This window comes from Chamaea fasciata, unplaced genomic scaffold (genome assembly GCF_029207755.1).
Source record: "Chamaea fasciata isolate MVZ Bird 193981 ecotype frontalis unplaced genomic scaffold, bChaFas1.0.hap1 SCAF_12, whole genome shotgun sequence".
NCBI lineage: Eukaryota > Metazoa > Chordata > Aves > Passeriformes > Sylviidae > Chamaea > Chamaea fasciata.
Genome location: NW_027094097.1, coordinates 9,278,756 through 9,306,672, shown reverse-complemented (window position 1 = coordinate 9,306,672; position 27,917 = coordinate 9,278,756). Strand labels below are relative to the sequence as shown.

At 43.9% G+C, this 27,917-nt stretch overlaps 1 protein-coding gene across 4 annotated transcripts; it reads right to left on the bottom strand.

Moving 5' to 3' along the window:
- Positions 1-519: 519 nt before the first annotated feature.
- On the bottom strand, positions 520-27,777 carry PDPR (pyruvate dehydrogenase phosphatase regulatory subunit). 4 transcript variants are annotated; one of them, XM_066194437.1, is made up of 19 exons: positions 27,735-27,777; positions 27,382-27,551; positions 26,697-26,996; positions 24,249-24,382; positions 23,200-23,281; positions 22,945-23,108; positions 21,871-21,992; positions 20,932-21,049; positions 19,437-19,586; positions 16,255-16,447; positions 14,346-14,470; positions 12,545-12,700; positions 12,307-12,440; positions 11,772-11,920; positions 10,369-10,481; positions 9,922-10,016; positions 9,214-9,303; positions 8,759-8,941; positions 520-7,876 (listed from the first exon to the last, which is right to left on the bottom strand). In XM_066194437.1, the coding sequence occupies exons 3-19, from the start codon at positions 26,921-26,923 to the stop codon at positions 7,472-7,474; spliced, it is 2,640 nt and encodes an 879-aa protein (XP_066050534.1). In that variant the 5' UTR covers positions 26,924-26,996; positions 27,382-27,551; positions 27,735-27,777; the 3' UTR covers positions 520-7,471. The 4 variants fall into 4 exon arrangements, with proteins under 4 accessions (XP_066050534.1, XP_066050535.1, XP_066050533.1 ...); XM_066194438.1 differs by lacking the exon at positions 27,382-27,551 and having other exon boundaries at positions 27,735-27,776; XM_066194436.1 differs by having other exon boundaries at positions 27,382-27,755.
- Positions 27,778-27,917: the final 140 nt, after the last annotated feature.

Genomic DNA, 27,917 nt, shown 5'->3' with positions numbered 1-27,917 from the left:
TGAGAGGGTTGCTGGGCCCAGAAGATGCTCTGCTCTCCCCTCCTCTCAGGCACCAGCCCCCAGCTGTGGTTAGTATCCCCCCTCACTGGGGCAGGAGCAGAGGCTGGCCCCATGCCAGCCTGGGGGACCAACACTAGAGCCCCAGCACAACCCCTCCAGCCCAAGCCCAACAGCTGGTGAGGCCACTGCTCACACTGACCCCACATCCACGTCCCAACCGCCCTGGACCCTAAAACAGAGGCTCTGGTCCCATGCAGCCCGTGTCCCTGAGCCCCACCACAGCAGAGGGAATGAGTGACATGGACGAGTTGTTGAAGGACATAATTTTGAATGTGGCTACAGGCAGAGGAAGGGAGGGGACTTCCCCAGGGTGATGCAGCAGGTCTAGAACTCACTCCACCTCCTGGGGCTGGACCCTTCAACAAGCCTTGTGTCCCTGCAGGATCCCACCCAGTCAACCAGGGGTATTTGGATTCTGACACACAAGGGTCCTGCATAACTAACAGCAAAATTCAGAAGTAGTTAAAATGCCTCTTTATTAATATACAAACCTAGCAACATTTAAGCCAACCAAAATATGAAATGAAATCAAGCATGATATAAATACAGCATACATGACAACACGGCCTCAGTGGAGAGCAGCAAACTCACCCTGACTTGTGCGCTTGGGAACAACCGTCCATGTCCTCTGCCACGGGGTCTGGCAATCAGAGCAGCTTTGTCTCTCCTAAATCACTCCAAATCCAAACTCAGCAGGGCTGAGACTACTGTTCCCCTCAAAGGAGGAGTACCTGGCACGAACTTTCTCTGACCCCACACCACTAAGGGATTAAAGAGCCTCCCTGTGCTGCTGGAGACAACCTGCTGGTACCTGCTTGCCAGGGCCCTGCACGGGCAGAGGGAAACGGCCACAATGGATGGGGAACCGTGCTGCTGACACTGCTCCTTGCTCTGTCCCACCCCAGCGACATCCATTGCACAACATTCACAAGTGTAAGGCACTAGAAAAATGTTTTCACAGGTTCAAACTTCAGTTGTTAAAATTCTGGCAGCAGCACGCATCAGAAATCTTCCCAGTCCTTTTAAAATCTGGTCTTAGGAGACAAAGCATGAAGGGGGGTTTGGATGAGTATCCTGCTGCAAGCCTGACTAGGAGATGCAGGAGAACCTGTCAAGGACTTCAGAGATACTAATTTGCCTCTGGTTATAGGGGAAGAAGTGAGATCTGTCCCACTATAGGAAAAGGAGGGAATTTTAGCATGGAAAATATCTCAGCGGTGCCATGGTGAAAGGTAACAGCACAGATCTGCCTCCACACACACAAAATGGATCAGGTCCTAGCTGGGATAGCTGACAACTCCCAAGTATCTGCTCTGCTTTTAGCAGGTGTCGAGGATCCATGTGCGAAGATCAACTGTTACCAGTATTAACAAATCAGTAAATATTAATGTGAACACTTTCCTCATTATAATGTACTGCTCCTCTTTGTTGGGATTCTTTATTCCAAGCAGGTGGAATCTCTAACAACATCAGCCCAGCATGCCACACCTGCAAAGCAGCTCCGGTTTGCGCTGTAATCCAGAAGCCAGCCTAACATCAGTAATCCAGCCCAGCTTTGAGACAAATGGGAGATGAGAAGTCTCAGAGCCATCTCAGCAAACACAACAGGCAGTAGCAGATCCTCTCCCCTCCCACTTCTTCTGACTTCTGCCTGCAAATGTCAGCTGGTACAGCAGGGAAGTGTTCAGGCAGAGAATTTTGTTTCCTTTAATGTAACGAGACATCCACAGAGTACTCTACGCCAGCCCAGGCTTCTTTAGAGAAAGAAGAAAACCCATTACACCACAAGGAAAAAGTGAATAAATCCATTTTGGGAGGGGGAAACAAACAGGAAGGTGTCAGCCTAGCAGCTGAACAGGCACAAGGGCTCCCAGCTCCATACAAATTCCAGTCTCGTACTGCAACAGCAACTTCCACCATTCCCCAGTGCTTGCTCAAAATTACCATCTCTGGGCACACAGCACACAGCTTTCCAGGAAGGAAATCAAATGGCAGGCACAGCCAGTGCCTCACCTAAAGCTTTAAGGCATTTATAAATATTCAGTCTTTTTTTCCTTTCTCAAATGCAAAGACTACTCATGCCAAGGGCTATAAGCACACTGCTACAGCCATAATACTTCAGGAAAGTTTAAAGTGCAAAGAAAATTTTCAAATGCTTTTTAGTGACAGCTTGAAGTCATCAGATGACACCAACTCCCGCCTTTGCCGAGTTTTGTTCCGTGACTGCATCCCTTTTTTATTTTTTTAATAGAAATCCAAACAATCAATAAAGGAAAAGTTGGTTTAAAACAGGAAAGCATCCTGAAATAGGCGGAAATTATTCTGACCCAGTATTATAATAGACTCATTTGGGAAGACAAATATGAAAGTTGTGAACATTTTGCTCACCATTATCAGCAGCCAAGAGTTGTGTTTTTCTTTAAAAATTACTTCTGCCCTTGCAAGCAACTCCCCATTCCCCTGACACGGGAACTATCTCATTTTTACAGATCTCTTCCCAAAATGTCACCATTCTGGATCAAATGTGTTGGAAGGATGAGGCTGGTGATGTCAGTGCTATACCTTTACAGCTACAAGAATGTGGCAGGGAGACAAAAGTGTTCCAGGCAATCAAGTGCACAGAGTCCCCACAGTCCCCACTTCTCCTGTGCAGAACCATTTCCTTCATCCCAATGAGAGGGGCAAATGTGTGCTGGGAAACAAGCACTAATGCTGTCCCAGCTTCACCTAGAGCCATGGCTCCTAGTTGTCCAGCATCAAGGCTGCAGAGGTAGATACTCCCTGAGCTGGGAATTGAGGCTGATCATCTCTCCAAGGGTGGGCTTAAGGAGTTGAGTAACGAGCAAAGGATCAAACCTTTGCTGCACCTCTCCTTTCACCTCAGCTCAGCCACTCCACCATCTCTCCACCAGTTTTTATTTTGCCAAGCCTCACTCTCTGATGGCAACAGGAACTAATGTACTCAGCCACCTGAGGAAGGAGACTAAAGAAGTGTTAAGGACAGTGGGAAAATTCTGGCACAGGGAAAAGGGAGGGTTAAATGATGGGATTTACAGCAGCTACAAACCTGGAGTTCTGATGTCGGTATCAGCACAACCTAAAAGTTGAATAACTTAAGCTGATGCAGAGACACAGATCTAACACCAACCTGGCTCCAATGACAAAGCATCAGGTAGAAGAGAAGAACCTTGTGCATGAGAAATTCTACAGCAGCAGAGTTTGGAGGCGTTACAGGAAGAGCAACATGATCGATGGCAACTCAAATGCAACAGTAGCAAGGAGGAGCCCGAGCTTACACAGGGATGTGGAGATGCAGTGCAAGTTTCACACACCCTCCCCTCCTTGCCAAAAAATAAGAAACTGTCCAACAAGGCCTGTCAAATCTAGATACTGGAGAAAACAAATAGAAACTAAGTCTGGCAAAGATGGATGTGAAAGTAACTGTAACACATCCTCCTGAAACAGAAAACATAATTCTAGAAATAGACCGTTAATTTTATCCTCAGACCGTTAAATGTGAACAATATACTCCCGCTTTTCTAGTACCAGTTTTACTCAAGCCTTGCAGTACTCACTCAAGCACTAACAAAACATGAGAACCTAGGAAAGGACACAGCAAGGTTAAGACAATATAATCTCACTGTAAAAATCATTTAATGGAAGGAAGTGCTGTGTCTTCCATAAGTTCCCCTGACTCCAGATGGCACTTGGGCAAGCCAGCCCTTCCCAAGGAGGCACACTGAGATGGATTCACTGGCTACCTTCCCTCCAAAGATGCCTGTATGAACAGAATCTACAGGGCTGTTCCCACTCCGGACAGCAAGACTCAGAGAACTGCTAACAACCCTGTGACTGATACACACGAGGTGCAGACAGCAGACCTGCAGCTGCTGCTTCAGCACAGAATGAGGCCATTTCTCCTTCCACTGCCACGGAGAGGGGATGCTATTTTTGTGTTTCCCAATCCAAGGTTCATAGTCTTACTGTGCAGAATGAGAACAAACTACCTCTTTTAGCAAAAGCATTTTAAGGCAGTTTTGATGATGCTAATCAGGATGTAGAATTTTACAGTCCCTGTTATTTACCATCTTAGATGTTAAGACTATGCTACAGCAGCCTCAAAGATATGATTTTTAATTTTCTAATTTGAAGGTGTACTAGAGGTAGTAACTCTTCAACACATTTAGTTGTTCTTTTTTTATGCACTCTACTTTAATCATCAGATAAAGGGATTAGAGTCTTACATCACTGCTTAATACCTCGAGATGAAAACACTACGCTAGAAGGATCTTCCTCCAATTCAGTATCACTATTTTAAAACGTGATCCAATTGTCCTCTTGACGGGTGTTCGAGTTGGTAAAGGCAAACTATTCTTTACATTGTAAGTTTAAAAATAGCTACACCAGAAATTAAATCGACTAAGCGTGAACAGCAGTTAAAGATCTCTCAGGTTCTGATATAAAACAAGAACAGAATTCATAGCAGGGAAGGTCAGAGTAGGCGTTAATGAACTGCAAGACTGACAATTACCAAACCATCCAAGTCTCAAACTGCAAACACAGCGTTACACGAAGTGTTGCTATATCTACCATCATGGTGGAAAACTATTTCCACTCTCTATTTTTGGTATGGAAAAGTCAATAGATCTAGACATAAAATAAACCTTTCAGACATAAAATAAACCTTAGCAGACATAGTGACAAAAGTAGCTCATAAAACACAATTTTACTGTCAGAACTGCTGGAGAAGAGACACACATGTATGAAAAGTTGCCTGAGGAACTAGCAGGCACCTATAAATTAGGGAAAAGGAAAAATAATCACAAGAAGGAATATAATGCGGCTGGAACAAGAGGCTGGTAAAGGACATGATGCTGCCAGCTTTCCAGTTTGGTCTTAACTAGTTCTTACTCTGCAGAGAACTGAACAGCTCAAGCTTAAATCTCTCTTCAGCAGTTTCAATACAAACTTCAGCACACCTTGGCCCTATACTTTGCCTTCTCCTGAAGGAGTATCATGCCTTAGCCACAACAGTCAGTCAATAAACTCTAAGCAGAAGGGCTGCTCTAAGAATCCTAAGCAGAAAGGCTACTCCACATCCTAAATATCACATACAAAACTCTTTCTTTGGTTGAATTCCTGTTTCTATGGATAAGGAAGGTGAAGCAGTGACCCATAAAACCAACGGGGAAGGACCAAGGTCCTCCTGGGTACACACGTCCAGCATGGGAACAATGGGATAGTGGTATTTCTCTAAGCAGAAAAGATGAGCAAGAAGGAATTATAGAGTTTAAACTGCTATTAGATGCTTTATGAACCTTTCATTTAAGCAATTAATTCTAACACACCAGGCAAAATTTCAGTTCAGAGAGCAATAACGGGAATTTGGAAGAAATGACAAGCAGGTGGAATCTTGCCTACAGCAGCCACAGAGAGTACTCTGGGCTGCGAGATCTCAAAAAGCTGCCCCAGTGCCATCACTCCTTTTCAGAAACTGGAAAACTTTGCATGTCAATTCAGAACTAGGTTTGAAATCCTGGAAGAAGCCACACACTTCAGTGGAACTCACCACAGACAAAGGAACGCATGCTCAGAGAATTGACATCTACATTCAACCTACTACACCATATGCTCAAATCCTAAATTCCCTTACAGTTTCCTGAAGTGGCAGCCACAAACCCAACTGAAGATACAGCTTTAAGCAACTAAAGCAGCAGAAAACAAACTTAAAACAAGAACCAGGGAAGGTTTTGAGCTCATATTTACATTACTGATGCTCATCATTTAACTGGAAAATAAAGTGCCCAAAAAAGGTTTTAGACCATAGAGAAAGTGTTCAACACAGCTAACGGGGCAGACATCAGTGCAAGGTTGTGTGTGAAGTCCAAAACAGATGCTGAAGCAGAAAGATCATGAGGAGTATGTGGTATCAGAGGCAGGGAAAACATTTAACAGATCTTTTTCAAGTAAATGAAAAGAGTCTTAGTTTTTGATTGTGCTCAAATCATGAAGAGGATGCAAATGCGCAAAAGGCAATTCAGCATTCCCCCATTTCTTTACCATTTACCATCAGTGACTGAACTGGCATATTTTTACACCTGAAGAAGGGGTGAATTTCCAGCTGCACCATCTGGAGCATCTGTATGAGAAGCCAGATGCAAAAAGCAATGCTGAAGGAAAGCAATTTATAATCCCACTACCATGCTCTTTTCACTCCCTTATTCAATCCCTTCAGCTGAGGTACTACTGAGAGATAAAGAAGTGCAACAGATTTGAGGAGGAAAACAGAAGACAAATTCTTGAGTCTAGCAGGAGCCGCTGAGACATTTTCTCACCACAGTAGAAAACCCAGTGTTTCTCACACCACAGGTGAGACAAATGTCTTTTCCTAAAATTTCAAAATCATCACAGGCAGCTGAAACTACAAGATAGTATCCCCTCCTGCTGCTCAAGTTCCCCAAACCAACACAAGTTCTCCATGAACCTTGCCAGATGAGTTTGACCAAGTCACAAACAGTGAAAGACAATCCCCAAAGAGACTGTATATTGTGCAGCTTAAACAGAAGCAGCATTTCAACACTGCTATTTAACATTAAACACTAACATCTATCCTTGTTAGAAATCAGTATTCTTGCTAATAAAAAAGAAAAAACAACATTCCTTTATAGAAGTGAAATGCACATGTTGATCTTTGACTATATTTATAGAAGGCCATTTAGTTTCAGTGACCCCACACAAAAATCCAATCCCACCAACAACGCACTTACCAATGCTACTGTCATCTCGATACTCCGATGTTAAATCTACTCCCTGCTAGGGAAAAACCGAAATGGTGGACAAAGGAGGGCAGTGACAGGCTGGACAACACCAAAACCTGTCTCTAGGCTGTGCTCACACAATGCTTTGTCTCATGCCAGTGAGGTAGCTGATCGTTCTATTGCTGTGTGCATTGACACACCAACCCCTCTACAACATGGTATGTGGAGAGCAGGGTGAGGTCAGCCATCATCTGAACCACAGGCAGCAAAGACCTGCTGTCCCACGCCTTATGCTGGAGAGGAGAGAGGAAGGGTGCAGTCTTCAGGGGATCAGCCCAACCCTTCCCATCACTAGAAGGCCAGGGCCTTTGGTGGGATTCACTCCTATGCAGGCATCCCTGAATGTTCAGCACTGTGCTTCATCCACTGGGGCACAGGGGAGCCTGGCAAAGGTTGAAGGAGACAGACAGGGTTGGGAAAGCTTGAAAATTAAAGATTTAAAATATACAAAATGTAACACACTGGAAAAAGTTTAAAAGTTGCAAGACAAGAAAGGAAAAGAAAGAAATATATATGAGGTGAGGAGAAAGGGCTGGAAGATGGTGGGAGAAGACTCCAGCTTGGGACAAGGGGCAGGTCTAGTCTGCTCAGCACTACTCCCTCTGGTAGCCACTCAGTTCCACCTCATCCTTGCGGCGCCGCTGTGTGAAGAGGGAGCTGAAGGGATAGAGCTTGGCTTTGGCCTGGAAGCGCTGCCCGGCAATGTCGATCTCGTACTCTCCCTGGTTGATGAAGTCTGTCGTCACCACCAGCTCTTCTCCCGTCTTCTCATCAAAGTGGTGCACGAAGCCGAGGCAGACGTGGCGCTCCAGGGTGTAGCTGTAGGCACTGCTGGTGGTCTTGCCCACGTAGCGGCCGTTGCGGAAAATTGGCTCCCCCCACCAGGGCCAGAGGTCCATATCCGTGTCATGGTCCTCAAGAATGAACATGGTAAAGCGCTTGTACACCCCGTTCTGCTTCTGTTCCCACAGCGCTTCCTGGCCAAGAAACTCCATTCCCTGTGGGGAAAAGGGAGCATCAGCTGGTATGAGGGACATGAACTGTGGCAGCTGCTGAGCTGCAGCAGACCAGGTTGCCAACAAGGACAATTTACGCTTGGAACTTATGCCCTATCAAAATGAGTTGCCTCCATACATAAGAAGCCCAGCTCAGATAGCTTTTCTGCCATATTTGTTGCTCCAGATGTTATAAGACAGAAATTTTTGTGAAGCTGCTTTTTAAAAAATCATTCTAATTTTCACTCTAGTAAAAACCACATCTCCATTCCAGTTTTTGCCATTTTTCTTGTTCCAGAAGTCTGCCCTTCTTTATAAACCAGAGGCAAACTGTAACTAATATGAAATTAGTGTCCTTAGTCACTACATTCTTTCCTTGAATTGACAAAAGCATTTGTTTTGGCTCATGCAAAGATGGAAGAAAGAAAACAGGACAGTGATAGCAACAGCACCTGCTACCACAAAAGCATGATATAACTCTATACTGTTCTATGAACTCCTCTGTTTTATTAAAAATAGAGAACACCTATTATTGGTGCCTAGCCTCATACTTAACACCATTAAATATCACTTGTTGCACAGGCTGGCTTTTGCTTCATCAGATTGGGAAAACTGCTTGGAGAAGCAAGAATTCTGAGCATCTGTAAGGTACAGAGCGAGCACTGCCACATTGGGCACCGCACACATAAAGCTCAGGTCACTGGGAATGCTGCCCAGGAAGGAGAAAGACAGAACATTTTTGTATTTCTAGCAGCCTTCTGAAGTACAAGAATATATGTTACAGCTACTGCACACAGCTCCATAAAAACACATGCATCTGCTTGGCTGGCAGCCTTTCAGTCCAGTTCTGCTCTCCCACCAACACCAGTGCAGAAGGTGGTGTACCTTATCCAGCTTGACCTGGAACTCGCGTCCACACTCCATAGGAGTAGTAAAAGCATCCAGATCCTGGCCCCAGAATGCAAAGAACTTCTCAATGCGCAGGCTGCGGAGCGCGTAATAACCAGCATTGCGAATCCCGTACTTCTGCCCCATGTTCATCACCTCGTTGTACACGTGAAGGGCGTACTGCAACGGAAGGGTGAAACACACACTGGCACCAGGAGAGAACAGCAGCATCTGTCACTACCAGGAATGTCACTGTCCCCTGCCACTGAAGCACAAGAGCTCTGCCCCACTGGAATGCAATATTAAGCAGTGAAACTCCCCCTGGTGCCTGCAGGCAGCTTCCCCGTGGTGCAAATCAGACATCTCATCACCTGGAGCCAACTTGGAAAATGTTTCCGATTTATGCATGCAAGCAACTGCTTTAATTAGCTCAGGCTACAGTGCACTCTTACCTCTATGGGGATATAAAGCATGAAGCCAGGTTCTCCTGTGTGAGTGATACTCATCACACGGATGCCATTAGCATAGCCCACGCTCATCTCCTGCAGAATCAGAGGGGGTGAAATCATCCAAACTGGAACACAGCACAGAGATCTAGAAGGAGCACAATGCGCAACACATCCACACTGCCCAGCCCTCTCTGCCCTTCGCCACCCACACACACTTGCAACAAATTTAAATGTCCAAATTCAAATAGTGATGTCACATTATCCAAACTTGTTAGTCATTTCTTGGCAATAAGCCCTGGAACTAGGTCAGGACACAGGTTGTATTCTAAATACAAGACAGAAGAACAGAAGTTGAATAGCAACTGTCTGCTATTAACAGGTTGACAGGAGACAATGATGTCAGAGTCCCCAATCCTAGCTGCCCCTCTGACAGCTTTGTAATTGATTATATGAAACATGTCAAGATATCAAATGATGACAAGTCTACAGGGAGAGGAATACTGAAAACAAATGCACATTCACCTATATATTTAGCAAACAGAACCCAAAGACAAGTGAGCCTAGTGAGTTCTTTACCAACCTAGCTCAGTAACTGCAGTAAATCTTCCTGTAAATCTCAATTCTCCTCCAGTTATCCAAAACATTTTTCCCCTCTTTTCACGCATACTTTGAAAAACCTAGCAGAGTGAGGACAGAAGCACAGTCACTCACCTTGCAAAAGAGAGAGGGGAAGTGTTCTGCAGTCATTGGGGCATAGGACAACTCTGACAAGACATCCACAGCACGGGGGCCAATCAGATTGAGAGCTAAAGAGGGGAACAAAACAGCATGAGGATGAGACTGTAGAACTCTTGCCTTGTGTCTAACGTGCTGCTCCAATTTCTGTAGTCCTACTGAACTAATAGGTATGTTTACATTTAAGAACAGAGAAGAGAGTCATTAAACTCTCTCCTGATAGTCCACAGTAAAAGAATGCTATCCTCTATCTCATGGCTTGCCAGAAAAAAAGTCTCTGAAAACTGCTGTTTTCATCCAAATATTTGGAAAGGAGAGTAAATCGCAACTCCAGGCACTTTAAATAATTAACTGGCATGTAGCACAAGACACCATTTGTGATTTTGAGCTGTCTGAGGAGGTCTGCTTTCGGTGATTTCTTACCTGTGTACTTCCAGGTCACATCCTCCAGGACCAGGTTGCTGTCATCGGGCAGGCGGTTCTTCAGCCAGGTCCAGCAATGAACTTGTTGGTCAGTGGGGGAAATCATGAAGAAGCTGGAACAGACAAATCAAACCCAAGAAACAATGAAAGAAAAACCACAAAGTGAACCAGTTCATTCTTCATTCATCAACTACTCGAGCTATTCAGCAGTTTCCAAGCAAACAGGAGACCAAAACAAGCTGGTTTGTGAAAACCACAGCTAAAGTCTCTGGATTAATGCTCTCACATCTGTCATGAAAAGAAATCCCCCACTTCAAGCATTACCAGTGGTCTGGCAACAAGAAGTGACCAGATGTGGAACACAGGGAGTTCTGCAGAAAGGTGACAGAGTATCTCAAAGGTCACAACTGGCGTGCAGAAGGGACTTGGGGCTCTTCACCACCAGTGAGTCTCTCTACTCTCAGAGTAGAGATGGTTCACACAACAATTTCTTGTTCTAAAACAGTCTTTTAACACACAGTGGTGGCTATTACTAACAGTTTCCAAAAACAGAACTCCACTTTATATGGGAAAATGAGCTGCTTGTGTGTGTGTCTGATACAAACTGTGAGTTAAAGTACATCAACATCTGTAGAAACCACTAGGCAAGGAGAGAAACTACTGGTTCCACGCAGAGAAGGACAATACTTTCAAGCAATACATGAACGTAGGCAGAAGTGGAAGAGAAAGAAAAGGATTTTCTAACTGAAAGAGAAGCAACAAAATGCTTTCACACCAATACAATGAAAACACACATAGAAAACCATCCAGAAAAATAAATCCAACACTCAGCTGGGACATGGCCATGAAGTTTCTAAAAACAAGAAAGCTTTTAATCAGATGCCAAAGAGAGCCCAAACTGGTGAGGCTAAGGGTAAAATCCTGTGATCATGTCAGTTTGCATGAGAGAGCACAAGAAGAATGATAAAAGACTGCAGAACTGAGAATTAGAGTACATATACTGCAATGAAAATTGAAATTATCAAAAAGTAATATTTTCAATGCACAATTCCAATACTGACATTGGTCAGGAGTTAGTTTGCACTTTAAATAGTTACCTAAATTAATAAACTCCAGTGACTGCTAAAAACAATTTGTATCTCAATTAAGAGATTAAACATCTGAAGGTCTAAATTTTTGAGGAAATCTATGTTCATCTGTAATCCCAGAAAAAGGCTTATTTTCCCCAATATTTGTGAGTTCAGAAGCTCCCTTTTGCTTGAGTTACTGAATTAGGAATACTAGTGGAGAAGTGAGACTTTTTAGTTCAGGATGGTGATGAAAGTTTATAACCTTCATGAAGAAGTCCTTAAAGGCTCAAACACCCAAAGAGTGATGGCTAAAGATGCTGTCTGCACACCCACCTGCGCTTGCTGAGTCGGGCTATGCTGCAGTCATTCTCATACCCTCCTTTCTCATTAAGCATTCCTGTATGCACAACATGCCCAACTGGCACATCCAGGTCATTCGAGAAGAGATACTGCAGACTCTCCAAGGCCTGGTCTCCAGTGGACTACATGAATCAAAAGGAAGAGAAAGTCAGACAAGCTGCCTGAGCAAAACAAATCCACTGGGGCAGCTTAAGATCGCATCAACATCCTGGCCTAAATTATTTCAATTTGTGATGATTGTGGCACTGATGTCTCAAGCCTAACAGAATACAACAGTGGCACAGTGCTGGAGGTCAAATTCTATGTATAGACTGAGCAGATATTTCTATAAACTGGGCCCTTGACAGACAAAACCCAATCTGTGCTAAATACTTTGGTACAACCTGAATTTAGCCATACAGTGTGACGACTTCTATCTATCCTCAATAGCACACAGAGTTTTTTGCAAAGGCAGGCAATAATAAACTAAAGGTCACCTTTACCAGGTGGTCCCTTCCTAGGTACTTACACTTATTTCAAACTTGGTAAAAGACGACATGTCAATAACACAAACTGCTTCCTTACAGCACTTGACTTCAGAACCCACAATATCAAACCAGTCTGGTTTGTAAAAGGTTTTGCTGTGATCCAAATCCAGCAGATCTAATACAAAGAAAAATCAAAGGAAAAATTCATAAACTAGATGAATTAAGATCTTACATCAAGACCAATCAGGAAGCACTAGGCAGAGGAAAATAGCATCTCACCACTCCCAGGCGGGACAAAATACTTGACTCTCTCAAATCCATGCTTCTCCATCCACCTGGCTCCCTGTGCATCCAGGCGGTCGTACAGTGGTGAAGTGCGCAGCTGCCTCCCAGTCTGGAAGTCCCAGCGGGGAACTTTCAGATCACACATGAGGGCTGCAATGGTCATAAAGATACTTTATTAGGCAAAGTGATTATCTTTATCTAAACTTTTCTTCCAGATTATCAGTAGTTACTAATATCTGAACCATTAATAAAATTCCCTCAAAACAGCTTCAACCTTCCTTTTCCTGTTTTTGAAAATCCACAAATCCATTTTGATCCATTTATAGCTCTTCAAAATCAGAGTAACAATGTTAGCACAGAACACTTATATTTATAGATACTTATGGTCTCCTGACAATTCTGCAAGATAACAAAAACTCTATTTTTCATGAAGTCATGCTGACTGGCATTAATTATGCAGGATTCTTCCCTGGCAGTGCACTGTATCAGATATTTTGACAATGTTAATGCTGGGGTAGGCAGCCCATAGCTACAGGGACCATCTAATTTGCCTTCCTAAATACTGGCAATTCAGCCTTTTGTAATCATGGAAGCTTTTCCAAATGGCTTCTGTATTTGTTCAGCTAGTATAGAATATTTTCATTTAGAAAACAAGTTACCCTAATAAACAGTGAGCATTCTCCTCAGTTAACAGTGGAGAGTAATAACTTAAGGATGTTTGACTACTTTATAGTACTTTTAAAAATGTTAAGATTCTGCCTAGGTCAGAAACTGCCTAAAATTGAAGATAAGCCAAATATCTCTTACTGAACACTTCCATCATTTCTGCCGCATAGCTAACAATTTAATGAATTTGTTGGCAATATCTCAAATTGGTACTCCTGAGAGAGCGGGTATAGGGAAGACTAGATTAGAATGGGAACATAACACTTCAAAAATGGAATACATTGCTCAGTCTGTAAAAACTAGAGGGATTTTGTAGCTATCAGAATGGAGGTTTGTATGGGAAAGCAATAGCAGAATAATGCCCAGAGTATAAAGTGATTTTTCTGGGAAGAAGGTCAAAGCCGCATAAGGTTTTTATTCCCCAGATATAGCAGGGCTAAGAGGTTTACCCAACTTCTCTGCTTTCATCCGAACATATGTTTTTAGTTTAGATTTGGTATTCAAATAATTGTTCCTGTTATGCAACTTGTGGAGCACTTCGTACTTCTATTTCAAACTTGAAAAGAAGTCATCCACAATATTCAGACAATATGACAGATGTTCAAACAAAAGGAGGAAACACAGCATGGCTTTAGACAAGAAAAATGGCATCTCTAATCTATTCTGCAAGGTATTTATCGCAAACTTTGACAGGAGAAAGCAGTGTGTCTACGAAGACTTCCTGAATTATGCAAGATAACTAGGTCACCCAGCCATAAGTTGGAAGTGGTGGTATTTCCACACTGTAATGATGTGCAAGGAATAACAATCATAACATTTCCAGTTAAGACCTTGGCATTGCTTTTTTAGGCTGGAGTCCTACAGATACCTACAAATATCCCTATATCAGAGGCAAAGCACGGAAATAGCAGAGAGCAAGGTACCAACAGCATTTTCTTAGAAAAGTTAGTAAGAATGCTGGCATACAAAAAAAAATGGCATCCTTTCCTTTCTCCTGGGAAGGGGCTGTATTGCCAAGCAGGAGATCAGGAAAAAGGAAAATGTTTCTCAGAGTGATGGCAGAGGAGAGACAGTGTAGGGGAAAATCTTGGACAGCCTGGCCAGAGCTGAACGCAGAGACCTCACTTACGCATGACTTCCATCACACGGTGACGGAGGAAAGTGCGACTGCTCTGAAGGGTTCCAAAACGCTTCAGATCCAAGGGCCAGACATTTTCTGATGGATACCCATTTACTATCCACTCTGCCAGGTACCTGATAGAAGAAATAAAGACAGACTGAGACATCAGCCAATGTCTTAATGGAAAGAGTGTAGCTTTGAAGTCAGAAGGAAAGCAGTTGAGACATGAAAATTTCTTACAACGGGGAGAGAGAAGACACGTAACATAGTATTCTAAACACTAGCAGAATCTGGAAAGTTTCCCTTCATAAAATGCAGCCACCAGATTTCCAAATTACTAATTGCCCATTAGGATGAAGCTTACAGGGCAGCAGGAAGTTCAGGACACATGCTAAATGAAGCCAGAGCCTGGACAGGTAACCTGGCTGACATTGTGTCAAGTCCTTGGGTTCTGATACAAAAGGAAATGCAAATACATTTCAGTTGGAGTTTGATGCTTCTGTTTTCTCATTTCTCATCGCCTGGTGTAGGCTCAGCCACAAACCAGCAGTGACAGCATTCATTTAGCACGAGGTGCAAGCCAAGTTACGTTTAGCTACACTTCCAGCAGTGAAGGAGGAAGGCATTCTCCAGAGCTAACGGACACAAGCAACTCAGAATTTAGCAGAGCAGAAGGTTCTGTTCACAGCTAGTAGACAACAAAACAAAGGGGTTTGGAACTGATCATCAAAAGCTACACTAGCAAGCTAAGCTGTTTACTTTTGAGGCTGTAGCAAAAAACAGACAAATAGTGCTTCCACGTACAGAAATGATTTTGATTCATAAGAGAACCTCACTGCAAAGATTCTCTGTATTTGATGTGACAATAAAAAAATAATCATGAGTTGTTTCTCTGGTGAGTTAAATTATTAGACAATGGACAAAAACCAGTGAAAACAAATGCAGATACTAACACCAGCATGAAAAATGAGCAGTTTGTTAAAAAGGCTGTGTGGCAGAAGGAAAGTTCAGTAACCAAAACTAAATGATAATCAGAGGGAGAAATGATCGTTCAGCAACTTTGCTGCTGAGACCACACTTAAATGCCTGTCTAAGAATCTGCATTAACACAGGAACTGGATTTTACTAGGAAATTATTACACCCCTTATCTTACTGTAGGGGACAGTCAAACTACTGTCAGCATTGGCATCACATTTTTAGTGTTTCCTCAGCAACAGATTCACACTGCTTTCAGAGGAATTAACTGCTGTGTCAACTTGAATGATCTAAAGACTTCAATCAAATGATAAATTAAAGGGGATCATGAAGCACAGAAGATGAGGGAATATACACTTTGCTAAGCTTTTATCTCTTCATGGTAGTTTAAAAATAATCATACCCGTTATAGAATCATAGAATCACAGAATATCCTGAGTTGGAATGGACGCACAAGGATCACTGAGTCCAACTCCTGGCCCTGGACAGGACAACCCCAAGAATCACACCAGGTGCCTCAGACCATTGTCCAAACGCTTCTTAAACTCCAGCCGGCGTGATGCTGTGACCACTTCCCTGGGAAGCCTGTTTCAGTATCCAACCATCCTCTGGGTGAAGAACCTTTTCTTAATATCCAACCTAAACCTCCTCTGACACAGCTTTAACAAAGCTTACTTGATCCCCAGCTGTTCACTGACATGTGATGCCGCAGGAGATCTGCGCAGGGCAAGAGAAGAATCCAACACAGGTTTGAAATACGCACTGGGGAACGTAATCAGAAAACATCAACTGCTCCTCTCCTTCGCTCAAGTCAGAAACAAAAGAGGAGTCTTTGTCAGAGGAGGTGACAAATACCAACCAGAACATTCTACACAGAAGGACCATTGGAGCAGTCTCTTGGCTAAAGCCTTACTTACACACACACAATGATAGACCACTTACTTGCCTGCTCCCCCACCATACGAGATGCCAGCTGAGTTCATGCCAGCCAGAACGAAGTAGCCTCGCGCAGTGGGTGACTCTCCCATGATGCATCGCATGTCTGGAGTGAAGGACTCTGGGCAATTCACCAACTGCATGATCTGCAGAGCCTCCAAACCCGGCATCCTGCGCAGGAGGGCACCCAGAAGTGGCCCTAGGATCCAAAAAAAAAAAAGAGACAAAAAGTTACAGCCTTCAGTCTCAATACATTTCAGCTGCTTCAGGTAGAAACTGCATCCATGTTTTGATACAGTCACAGAAGAAATGGTTTACTTCCTGGAATCACACTACACAAAATGGATCACATTGCATACAATAAAAGCAGCCATATTGATCCAGACCAAGAGCCCAGTATTGTTTTCAACAGTGCAAGAGCACTGTTCAGTTTTGTTAGGGAAAGCAATAGGAACAGACATCAAATAGATACATAGTGAGGAGTGCAAACAGGTAAATGTACGTTATGCTTGTCCCATGCAATCTGCAAGCCTCGACCTCCCATCAGCTCAGAGGATTTCCTAAAAATTTGGTGTATTTTTCTCTATTTAGAAACCCTTAAACTGGTTTTTAAGTACTAGACTAGTCTTTCCCAGCCTCATGAAAAAATCCAACAGACACAGACAAGGAGTCCCATGTGTTAAAATATGTTGTATGAGGATTCACACTGTATGAGGCCTTTTGTTTTAAAGCTCACACTCAATTTCTTTTGCTGCCTCCCAGCATTAGAAGAGACAGAAGTCAGGAGTTCCTCTTCTAGCTTGTCCATCTCAGTCCAGATTCTATAGACATCTGCTTATTTCCCTTCTGTCATCTTCTTTCCCCAGCCCACTCAGTCACTCCATTCTTGGAATCTATTACAAGCTTTGATCAGTCTCTTGCTGCTCTTTCACCAGACCTTCTCCAGTCCTATGATTTCCTCTGGAAACAGGGAGCCTAGAACAAGACCTAGCATCTGGGAAACCAAGGATTTAGTGCTGCATAATGAACTGTGCTTTGTGCTCCTTTCTCAGTAGCTCCTAACTTGTCTTTTGCTTTGACTTTTGCTGTGCTGATGTCTTCACAGAACTAACACAACCCCAAGGTCTGTTCAAAGCGCATCATGTCACATGGTGAAAACAAGACCATCCCCACACACTCCCATGCATTTGCGTCACTTCACATTTATCCTCATTGAATTTCCTCATTGCTTCATTGCCCAGTCACGCTGGAAAAGTCCTTTGGCAACTCTTCACAGTTTGACATTTGAGAGCGTTAATAAATGGGTAAGATATCTACTTGGCTTTTCTTGCCCAAAAGTTACCTCTGCTTAGTACTCCAGATAAAAGCCCTCAAGATTCAGCCCTAAGAATACTCCTGAGCTTTATGCACAAGCATTAAATTAATCAGATTTCACATAACCTAAGAAGTTACAAACAGAAAGAGTCTTTCTGACCTGTTCTTTCTCTTCCCTCTCTCAAGCATTAGAATTCCAGAGAGCCTGGTGTTACAGGCTATTTTTTTATTGATAAAAAGAGAGATCAATGCTAGATTTGTTCTCATACCCAGTCCAATTTAAGCAACTCCACAGACTATTTTAAAATCAAAAGGTGTTCCAACGACAAGGATCAAAGCAGTAATACAAGAGCTCAAACCCCAGGAACTGCGGCCCTAGAAAAGGATCAAATACCGCCTGAGTAAGCTCTGAGTCTGCTCAACTGTTCAGCAAGTTTGAACGGACAGAAGGGCAATGCTGGAACATAGCATGCACCTACTTCAAAAGCTTGGGCAATTTGGGGGTGCCAGCAAGCAGTGCCTCTTCATTTTATCCAAATGAAAACCAAAAATGAAGTGGGTGCAGAGCTTGAGCAACTCATTACTGAAGCTAGTATCTTTAAGCAAGTCTGTAGGCATCTAGGGATCTAAAAGCCTTTAGCATATGCCAGCACAAAACAGCACCCCATCCCGGCTCCACCCCCTAGAGTTTAAACTTTTACAGTATCAGTATGGTGTCTCTCAGAAATCAAAGTAAAATTATTCAATGTAACCTGAAGCACAGCTGGAAGAACATACAAGACTGCAAAAAGAAACCAGCGAAATTCCATCCATGCCTGGGGTCACAGAGGCATGTGCATTCGCAAGGGATGCAGAGAACTCTGACACATGGGAAAGCTGGATTCCTGAATATAAGGCAAATTTGAAGATGAGAGGGCACATACCAACTTACCAGGTATCAAAGAGGCAGGAATGGCTGGGGAAGAAAGGGACTCACATGCTGTGCTCTTTCCTACAGAAAGAGCCCTCCACGTAAAAACACATGCGGAATATAAAACCAGAATCAAATAAAATGGGAAGAGAAAGACAGAACAGCTGGAATATAATAAACCACCACTGTCAATGGTGGGATGAAGTCTGGGAAGCCACAAGACCAACTTCTGTTCACGAAGCAACTGCCACTGATAGAAATGCACTTGTCAGTCCCTGCTGAAGAGAGCTGCAGAAACAAAATACCACACATATGTGGCAGATCAACAGTGTTGATCTACTGTGTCACAAGAGGAGCAGCATGTGGCACTGACAGTCAAAAATCATCTGAAATGGAAGAGCAATGCTGGGAAGCTGCTGTAGTACCTTGCTGCTCTAGAGGAAGTTAATACATGCAGAGGATTAGCTGGTGTTTTTAAACATTCCATGAATATCAAAGAATCACAGAATCCTGGAATGGTTTAGGTTGGAAGGAACTTAAAAGCTCATCCATTCCAACCCCCCCGCCATGGGCACGAACACCTTCCACTAGACCAGGTTGCTCCAAGTCCCATCTAACCTGGCCTTGAATACTGAGCAACTTGTGTCAGTGCCTCAGCACTCTCACAGGGAAGAATTTTTTCCTAATATTTTATCTAATTCCTCCCTCTGTAATTTGGAAGCCACTCCCTCTGGTTCTAGCACTCCTTGTCAAAAAGTTGCCCTCCAGCTCTCCTGTAGGCTCCCTTCAGGTACTGCAGCCCTTGACAAAGGGCTTTTCAGCACTTACTGACAAATTAAGAGATGAGTGAATTTGAGACAACATTCATCTTTCCCAGGTATCAATGACAGTTCACTGCCGTGAACTCTGCCTTCTACTGAAGCCACGTGTTTCACTGCTGTGAGAACCTTTTTCCCTAACATACCAAAATGATCCCAGTCTTCTTGAAGGTTCTGGATCTCCAGCTGGTTCCGTCCCTCTGTGAAGAGAGGCTTGGGGTTTTTCTCAAAGCCTCCTGAGAGGATGCCACCCTGCCAGTTGCGTATGTAGATCCTGCCATCGGGGTCAACAATAGCTGCAGAGGGAAGAAAAGAGGTGGGAAGGGAATTGAGATGAGGGATATCTGTCTCAGGCTGTTGTCCCCCTCATGCCAGGCCAAGCCAGCAGTCTCCCAGCATGAGAAGGGACAGTCTCAGTTCCCCAGCATCATGCTGTCACACCATTCTGGTTCTCATGTGACACCCTGGTGAGCCAGTTTAGATAAAACAATTAGCTCCCATCGCAGCCATGCTTGTTAACTTTTGGACAGTACAGTAAACTGAATTAAACCTGAGGAGCCCCAAGCCAGCAGGACAGTGTTCCCAGGAGTCAAAGGACACAAGAGGGATTCAGAATCCTTGTGGCACTGGTAAGCTATTATACTGGCTTAGCTCCACTGAAACTGCAACCAAGACCAAACCTTTCACCAAGACAAATCTGCCCTGACCCTCCTTCTCTTCCTATTCTAAGAACAGTTAATTTGTAACAGATCCAGCTTACTGCAGGCCACCAGTACAAAGAAGGTGGGCAGCACTGGGGTGAGAACAAGCAGTCAGGACTGGATTGCTCCTTCCACTGGTAGTGTGTCAATTTGAAGTATTTATGTTACTCCACCTGACATCTTCCATAGCAATTTTTGCCATGTACAGAAAAGCTGAGAACATATATATGTGAATATATACATATACATATACATTTATATATACACAGGGGTTTTAATTAGTCAAATAGAAGTGAAGCACTTGGGCTTCATCCAGAGATCTCAATTCCCTGGACAGTGTATACATTACTCACTAGAAGCAGAAAATCTTGCTAATAGCTGAGAGTAAATAAGTAAAGCTTTCTACTTCTCAACGACAGTTTTCAAACACAAAGGCTTTTTTTAACAAATCTAAAAGCCAGAACATGGGGGAGGAGCAATTACCTCAAGTGTTTGGTTGCCCCTACAGCTCATAGACATGTAAATGCCATTGTAAAGCCTTAGCTTCAGTTGGAGGAAAGGAATAGATGGGCCATTTGGGGCCAGCAGCCTGCAAGGAAAACATAGTGCTAAGGCTAGCACACTCTCCAGCCCAGAAATGCAACAATCCAAGACTCAGACACAACCACTACTCGAGATAGAGTCAAGGTCATTCTCCTGCTAAGCTGATGAACTCTCTAAATCATTTTCTGCAGGAAAAGCTTTCCCAAGAGTAAAGAAAGATATTCTTTCTACCACTGAAAAAGGATATTCAAAGCAATTCAGAGAGAAGGACTTCACAATCCCAAACGAGCTGAGGACCGATAGCCCGAGGTTGGCCTTTTTGTCACAAACTACAGGTCACCTTGGAAAGGCAGGTGTAATTCACCAAGAAAAGTGAAAAGAGCTGAAGAATCCTTACTTGGTAAGCTGCTTGACAGAGGCTCCTTCAAAGGATGTGTCAGGAGGTAGAAGTGCTCACAGGCATGGAGTGGGATATGGACTGGTTCCTCCCCAGAGTGGCCCAACTCATAGGCCCACTGAAATAAAAAAAGTGCAGGTCAGAACAGAAAAGAAAAAAAACAGCTCCAGGAAAAGAGCAGGACATAAGCACAGATCACCTCTCTGATTTTGCTTTCGTAAAAGATCAAGATTTGGTTCAGACCCTGAGACATGGAACAGACGTGACTTTTTTCTTTGCTCAGAATATCAGTTGTTTTGGGCAAAGACTGTTTTTCTGCTCCTAACACAAGGACTAGAAAAGTAGGGCCCCGACTCCAAACCAAGAAGTACCAGTTTACAAACAAAAGCAAAATAAGATCTATAGACCAAAGTCAGTACTAGGTTCAGCATCTAAAAGCAGAATAGTCAGCACTTAGATGTCTGTACTATGACCCTTTACTAACAAGGGGGACAGCTGCTAGCTGAAAAACTCCAATTGTCAGGTGTATTTTCTAACAGAGAAGACATGCCACTAAGGAGTAAAAAGCAAACAAACTTTTGGGGAAATTAGTGAGAGAGAAGGGGCTGTCTCCCTAACAGTCAAAGCAAAGATCTTCCTGTTAGAAGGGTGAACCTCCCAGCAGAGAGACCATGGACAGAGCTATACCAAAAAGATGCAGGCACTGCTCAGCAGGTTAACACCCAGCATTTGGTGCACAGTAAATGGCAAGCACTGCTTTTCCTCCTTCATAACCCCGCTGGGATAAGCTGATGAGTAACATGACTTGATCTACTCCAGCAAGCCAAGCCAACGCACAAACCATTCAAAACCCGAAAGAAAAACAAAAAAAGAAACAGAAGGAAGTGTACATACTCTTAAGCAACAGAAACAAGAAAGAAAAAATTTCAGTAATCCAACCTGGCCAGCACAGTTGATGAAGTACTCGCACTGAATCCGCCCTCGGTCAGTCTCAACTCCGGTCACTCGACCCTTCTGGATTGTGACATGACTGACACACGTCCGCTCATGAATCTGGACACCTGGAGAGGACATCAGAATGTCCGTATGCCATTAGCCTTCCTTCTAACGTGTCAGACTGTTAGGTTTTAACACTTATGCTCAAACAAAATGCCTATTTTCTTTAGGAGACAAAATTTCTATTCTTGACCCAGTAATTCTTAAGCAAAACCTTATTATTTGTAAAACATCACTTGTGCAGGCTGAGACTATGATGAGCTACAGTTTTTTTTTTCCATGTGACAAATTGGGTGTTAAATAGACCCCCAGTATCAACAACATTAAAAAAAAAAAAAAAGAGTCTCAGCTATGGACTTCATTCCATTACAATTCCTTTTTGCAAAAAATTTGTAGTTTCACATGGCATGACTCGTTCTCTTATGGGAAACAAGTCATTTCATGGAAAAAATCAATAAGCTTGCAAAAACAATCTGGGTTAAAAGAAACTAAGAGAGGTATCTTCCTAAGCAACTTCTTCCAATCTGATGGACTTTTCAGCCTTAATGACCTTTATTTCCCGTTATCTTATTTAACCTTTCCCTCCACTTTTAAACCACTCCGAATTTGCCACAGTGCTGGGCAAACAGCACTTACTAGACCTCCAAACCCATTTCCAAAACTTATGTGCCCAATTAACTACTCCACAAGGCTCAGCCACACCTTTTCACTTGTAGGTGGTTAACTCTTTTGATGTGTAATTATGAGTCAGTTCTAGGAAGGAAAGAGTGTGTACTTTCAGAGAAATATGTAACCACTAAGGACAACAAACAGTGCTTGATCTATCCCAGGAAATTTGTAAAGACTCAGCATGTGAAATAATTTAGCTTGTTTTTTCAGAAATAAACAGGTTTAATGAATCTGAACTTCACAGAAATAACAGAATTTTGGTCTTCAGTGCTCAGTTAGAATATCAAAAGAGATGCAGAACATAGCTATCATGCAGGAGAGCACTCTATAGATAAAAAAAGCTCCTACCATTCCGTGAGGCAGCAGTTGCCAGAGCCAGACTCACATTGGCAGATGACACAAGTGCATCTTCTGGCACATACATGGCCCCCACAAGGTCATGGATGTTGATCAGTGGGTGGAGCTGTAACACTTTCTTTGGGCTGATAATTTCACATGGTATTCCCATTACACTGCCACAGAACATAAGAAACACAATGTCATTTGTCTTGCAGGAGAGCTGGTGCACACTGAAGCTGAGTTGTATTTCCTGCTCATACGTACTTCAGCGATGAAGCAATGCGCTTCAGAGAGATCAGTCGGTCCTGAGTCTGAGCCAGTGAAATAGAGCCTGTCTTCATGTACCCTATGACAATGACCAAATTCAAGTCAGATTTGGACAGGATCTTGAATTCCTTTCCATCTCAGACTCACTGCTTTAATGCAATTCCAGACTTGTTGCTTCCACTATTCAAGGAGCCTGGAAATCCCTCATCCTCAAATAACTTTAAACACTTACAAGCTATTAATTAAAAAGTGCATGAGAGAACTTCTCAAAAAAGCAATTTAATTTTTAATTGTGTTCTCTTTCTACCTCACATACTCCTCTTTATAAAAAAACCTCCTGAATTTCACACATGGTAGGTATTAAAAGAGAGAGAAGTTACTGGCCAAAAAGTGATCTGATGACTACTCTGAAGAATAAAACTTCGACAACTAAAAGCAGATATTATGTCACTCCAACACCTACACTAAATTAGTATTCATCTTAACTGCAGGCATAATTATGAACCTCTATTGAGTCTGACATACTTCACAAGTTTTTGTTAGAAGAAAACTTTCAGTGACCAAGTTCTTCCTATTAGGTACTTGCGCAAACACTTTGGAGGGAGAGGGAGAATTTCAACATAATTTTTTTGTTATTTCCAAGGCTAGACTGCAGTAAGAGACACAGCTTTTCCTATGCTTCAGTGCCCCTGATAACCAAGTTTTTTTTTGAGAAGTAAATCAGTGCACAGAACAGGCCAACTTGCTCCAATCAGTGCAATATATTTTCCATGTCCTTGTGAAAATTTTGGTGTCTGCCCAAGTTACAGACAACACACAAACTGTTAGAATTTGCAGGTAGTCTGCCTTCAGTCTGCCCATCTGATATTCTTCTCCCCATTGTGTCACCACCCTAGTGACATCCCTTTGCATCTGATTAGGTCCATATGCATTGTTTCTGAACAGGACCTTCAAGACTTAAGACACAGTAAAACCACAGTCATATTTCAGTGTCAGTTTCCCAATTCTGTTTCCCAAAGATGACTCAGTGATGACACTTTCAGTACCTGTTTGCACTCCTGTCTCCTGTTCCAGCTGCTGGTAGAGTTTGTTTGAATAGTGTGCCATCTTCAGCTCTATGGACACGGGCCTGGCTGTGCTCACAATGCCGGCACAGAAGCGAGTGGTGCCAGCAGCCAACCTGCAGGAGAAGGCGCAGAGAAGGGCCTCATACAGCTGCCAGGTACATCCCCCACACCAGGCTGCTCCAGCAGCTCCACTGGCAGCACAAACCACACAGCAACTTCTCCAAACATATCAGAGCAACACTAAGTTGGACAATGCAGGGATGACACAACCTCTAGAATGATTTTCCTTTTGCTCACTTCTGAAAACACATTGCATTTCAAGACAATTTATCTTTAACAAGTCCTAAACACTGACATTTTTCAAAGAAAGCATTTTTGTAAAAAAAAAAAAAAAATAATCATATACTTAAGTTGAACTGCCTGATTCTTTCCTTCACCAAACCAGGATTTCCCTCAAATCAAAATTAAGTTTGTTTTGAGTCTTGCATTTTTGAAGATTACAGTATGAGCAAGTCCCTCTCACTCTGTAACAACTGCCATAGACAAGCACATGTTTCTTGTCCCTTCTAAAACTGTCCCATAACCACCGAGCTATTTGGTGAAGGGCTGCTGTAGAGACAGAAACCTACACAACTCCATGCAGCATGGACAGGGGAAGACAAGGCAATTAGATTTAAGCATCTCCCTTGCAGCCTGTTTCCACCATAATTTCAAGTTACCTTTGCTGCTGCTAAAGCCATCCTGCATTTTTCCATTTGACACAACTGCTTTCAGCCTAGCATGTCTATATTTCCTCAGTAATTCAACCTAAGATTCAGCTGGGTAAGGAATATTTGCTACATCCCTACTCAATGACAACCCAAAGAGCCAAAACACAGTCTCACCATGCTGTGCTTGCCCTGAGACATTTCTGCTACTCCAGTATTCCCATTTCTCGTTGAGCATGCACAGACTGAGCCTGCACAGCATCTTAATTCACTGCAGATCTTTAATGAGCTGTTCAGAGCCTGGCTCCAAGCTAGCAAAAATGACATTCCCTTGTCAAACACAGCCCAGCACCCCACTTTGCTGAGAAGGACCCTACTCACAAGATCTCAGATGGGAATACCCAATTTCTTTTCTTTGCAGCTAGAAGGAACCTGCTGCTTCCCAACGACACAAACTCCAGGAAGCACAGCTAATTATTCCTAAAGGCAATATCAGGTGGGAAGCTCTAAAGTAGATGATAAATATACAGTCCAGCACTTATTTGGGGCATTAGAAGCTGCTACAATAAACACCTCTCCAAACCCTAGTCTCAGTGGTGTCTCATGCCCAGGATCTCCAAACTGCTTAATGAAAACACTACAAATCCCCCTCAGAAACAGACATCTAAAACAACAGGGAAAATGTTGGGATGCACAGTTTTCAACAGGAACTGTGTGTTCTGCTACAGAGAGCTGACCCAACTCACTGAGGGCACTTCAGCTCAGCCAAACTGTAACAACCTTGGCTATTTTACAGAGAGGTACAAAATCCTCCAGCAAACTGGATAATCTGAGCTTTTAACCAGCTTACAGGGCAATGTTTCAGTGATGCCTGCTTATAACCTCTTGCAATCTCTGGAGCTTTGCTAGCTGTGTAATGCTTTAGACACACATGGCATCCTGCTCTGAGATGTCAGCAGGGGCTGTAGGAGTAATGTGGATTTCTAGTTCTTTTAAAATGGTCATCCATCATCTTTGCCAGCTGCATTGTTTTACATTATCACCAGTGATTATACCAGAGCAGCTAAATATCTGCCAAAGGAACTATGGTGCATGGAAAACCCACACCAGAGGAGAGTTCCCCTGATGGAAACTGCAGCATACGCAGGATGCACACTGGAGCCCAGTACTGATCATACCCCACTGTGTCACCCCGTTTCTCAGGGCACTGTGGGGAGGTAAATGTCCCTGGAGTGCAGGAGTGAAGTTGAGGAAAATAAAGGTAGTGTTTTAATGTTTGTTTTTTGTTTCTCACTACCTGAATCTATTTTAACTGTCATGAAATTAATGTCATTATTTTAAATCAATTCTCCCTAGGATAAGTCTGTTTTGCCCATGGCAGTACAATCTCCGTATCTTTATCCTGATCCACAAGTTTCCTTGGCTTACTTTCTCTCTGTCTTGCAGAGGGAAATGGCACAGCTGTGTGGGAATCTTGCCCTGAGCCACAGCTATCCCACCACAAGAGCACAAGGGATACTCTTCACCTCACAGAGCAGTCCTGTGCTTGGGAAGGGGCAGTAAGTGTTGTAATTAATGCCCAGTATAACCTTATTTCCCCCAGGGAAAAGGCTACTTCCAGGTCTTTAGTTCCGGTGAAGAGACAGAAATAACAAATTACAGCAGATACTGTTCCGCACAGAAGTCCAGTTTTGTTGGGTTTTTAACCAGAAATCCTTACCTGCCCTGCTCAAGCAAGACTATATCCTTCCAACCCATCTTGGAAAGGTGATAAGCCACAGAGGTGCCCATGATTCCACCACCACAGATGACAACCTGTGCCTGTGCTGGCAGGGAAACCGGATGAGGTTCTGCTGTAGTTGAGGTGCCTCGCTGGGAGCTGGTCATTCTCCTCCATTTCGGGTGAGCTGCCCGCCACTGGACATCAGACAGCAATCGGAGAAACATTCTGGCAGCTCTCTGTCACTGTTCCTAAAGCACCACCTAGATGTGTTCAGACGTTATCTTAGCAGCACTCCTTCTAGGAAGGAAAAGATGAGACTCACATTACCACTTATCTTATTACATACAAGACTGGCAGCAGGAAACATCACGTGGTGTGTCGGGTATAAGTGGGCATGAAAAAGCTGATGAGCAAACAAACAGGAGGGCATTAGTCCTGAAACAACCTTGCCGTTAAGAATTAAACTTAGATCATGAAATAGCAACAGAGCATTACACCTTTGGTTTTGACACAGTGCAACTCGACAATGAGCAAAGAACCAGACGAGAGGAGGAAAAGCTCTCACACCCGTGCCAAGGAGAGCTGAAAGGGCCATCAGGCATAGATCATGCTCTGGAATGTTTTCTAAAAGTCACAACCTCATAGGGCACAAATAAGCTTATTAACGCTGCCAGGCCTTTACCTGAAGAAGGAAACGCAGTCTGTGGTCTGAGTAACTAGCACAGGGCACTGGAGAGACCGCGTCGGGAACAGCTTTACCACAATCGTTACCCCAGGGCCTGGCTGCGGCAGCTCCACCAGCAGCAGCACCGGAGGTTACCTCACCCGCAGACTCCGGTCCGTGCCGGGAGCCTGAGGGACGGAGGTGTCAGGGAGCCCCGGGGCGGGGATCCGCCGCCTCAGCCTGCTAGCCCCCGCCGGCGCCCCCGACCCCGCGCTGCGGGGCGGCCGGGAGGGGAATGGGGGCCCGGGGCGGTGAGGGGGGCGGGCGCACCGGGGTCGCGGAGCGGGGTCGGCGGGGCCGCGCCGGCTCACCTGGGCCCGGGGGAGGCCGGGCTGACCTTCCGCGCTTTACGGCCGCGGCCGACGCGCGACAGCCGCCCCTGCGCGTGCGTCAGTCGCCCCCGCCCAGCCGCGGGGCGTGCCCAAGCGAGGCCCCGCCCCTCAACCCACCGCCCCTTTCTCCCCCGCGTCCCCTCAGAAATGAACCACCACAAG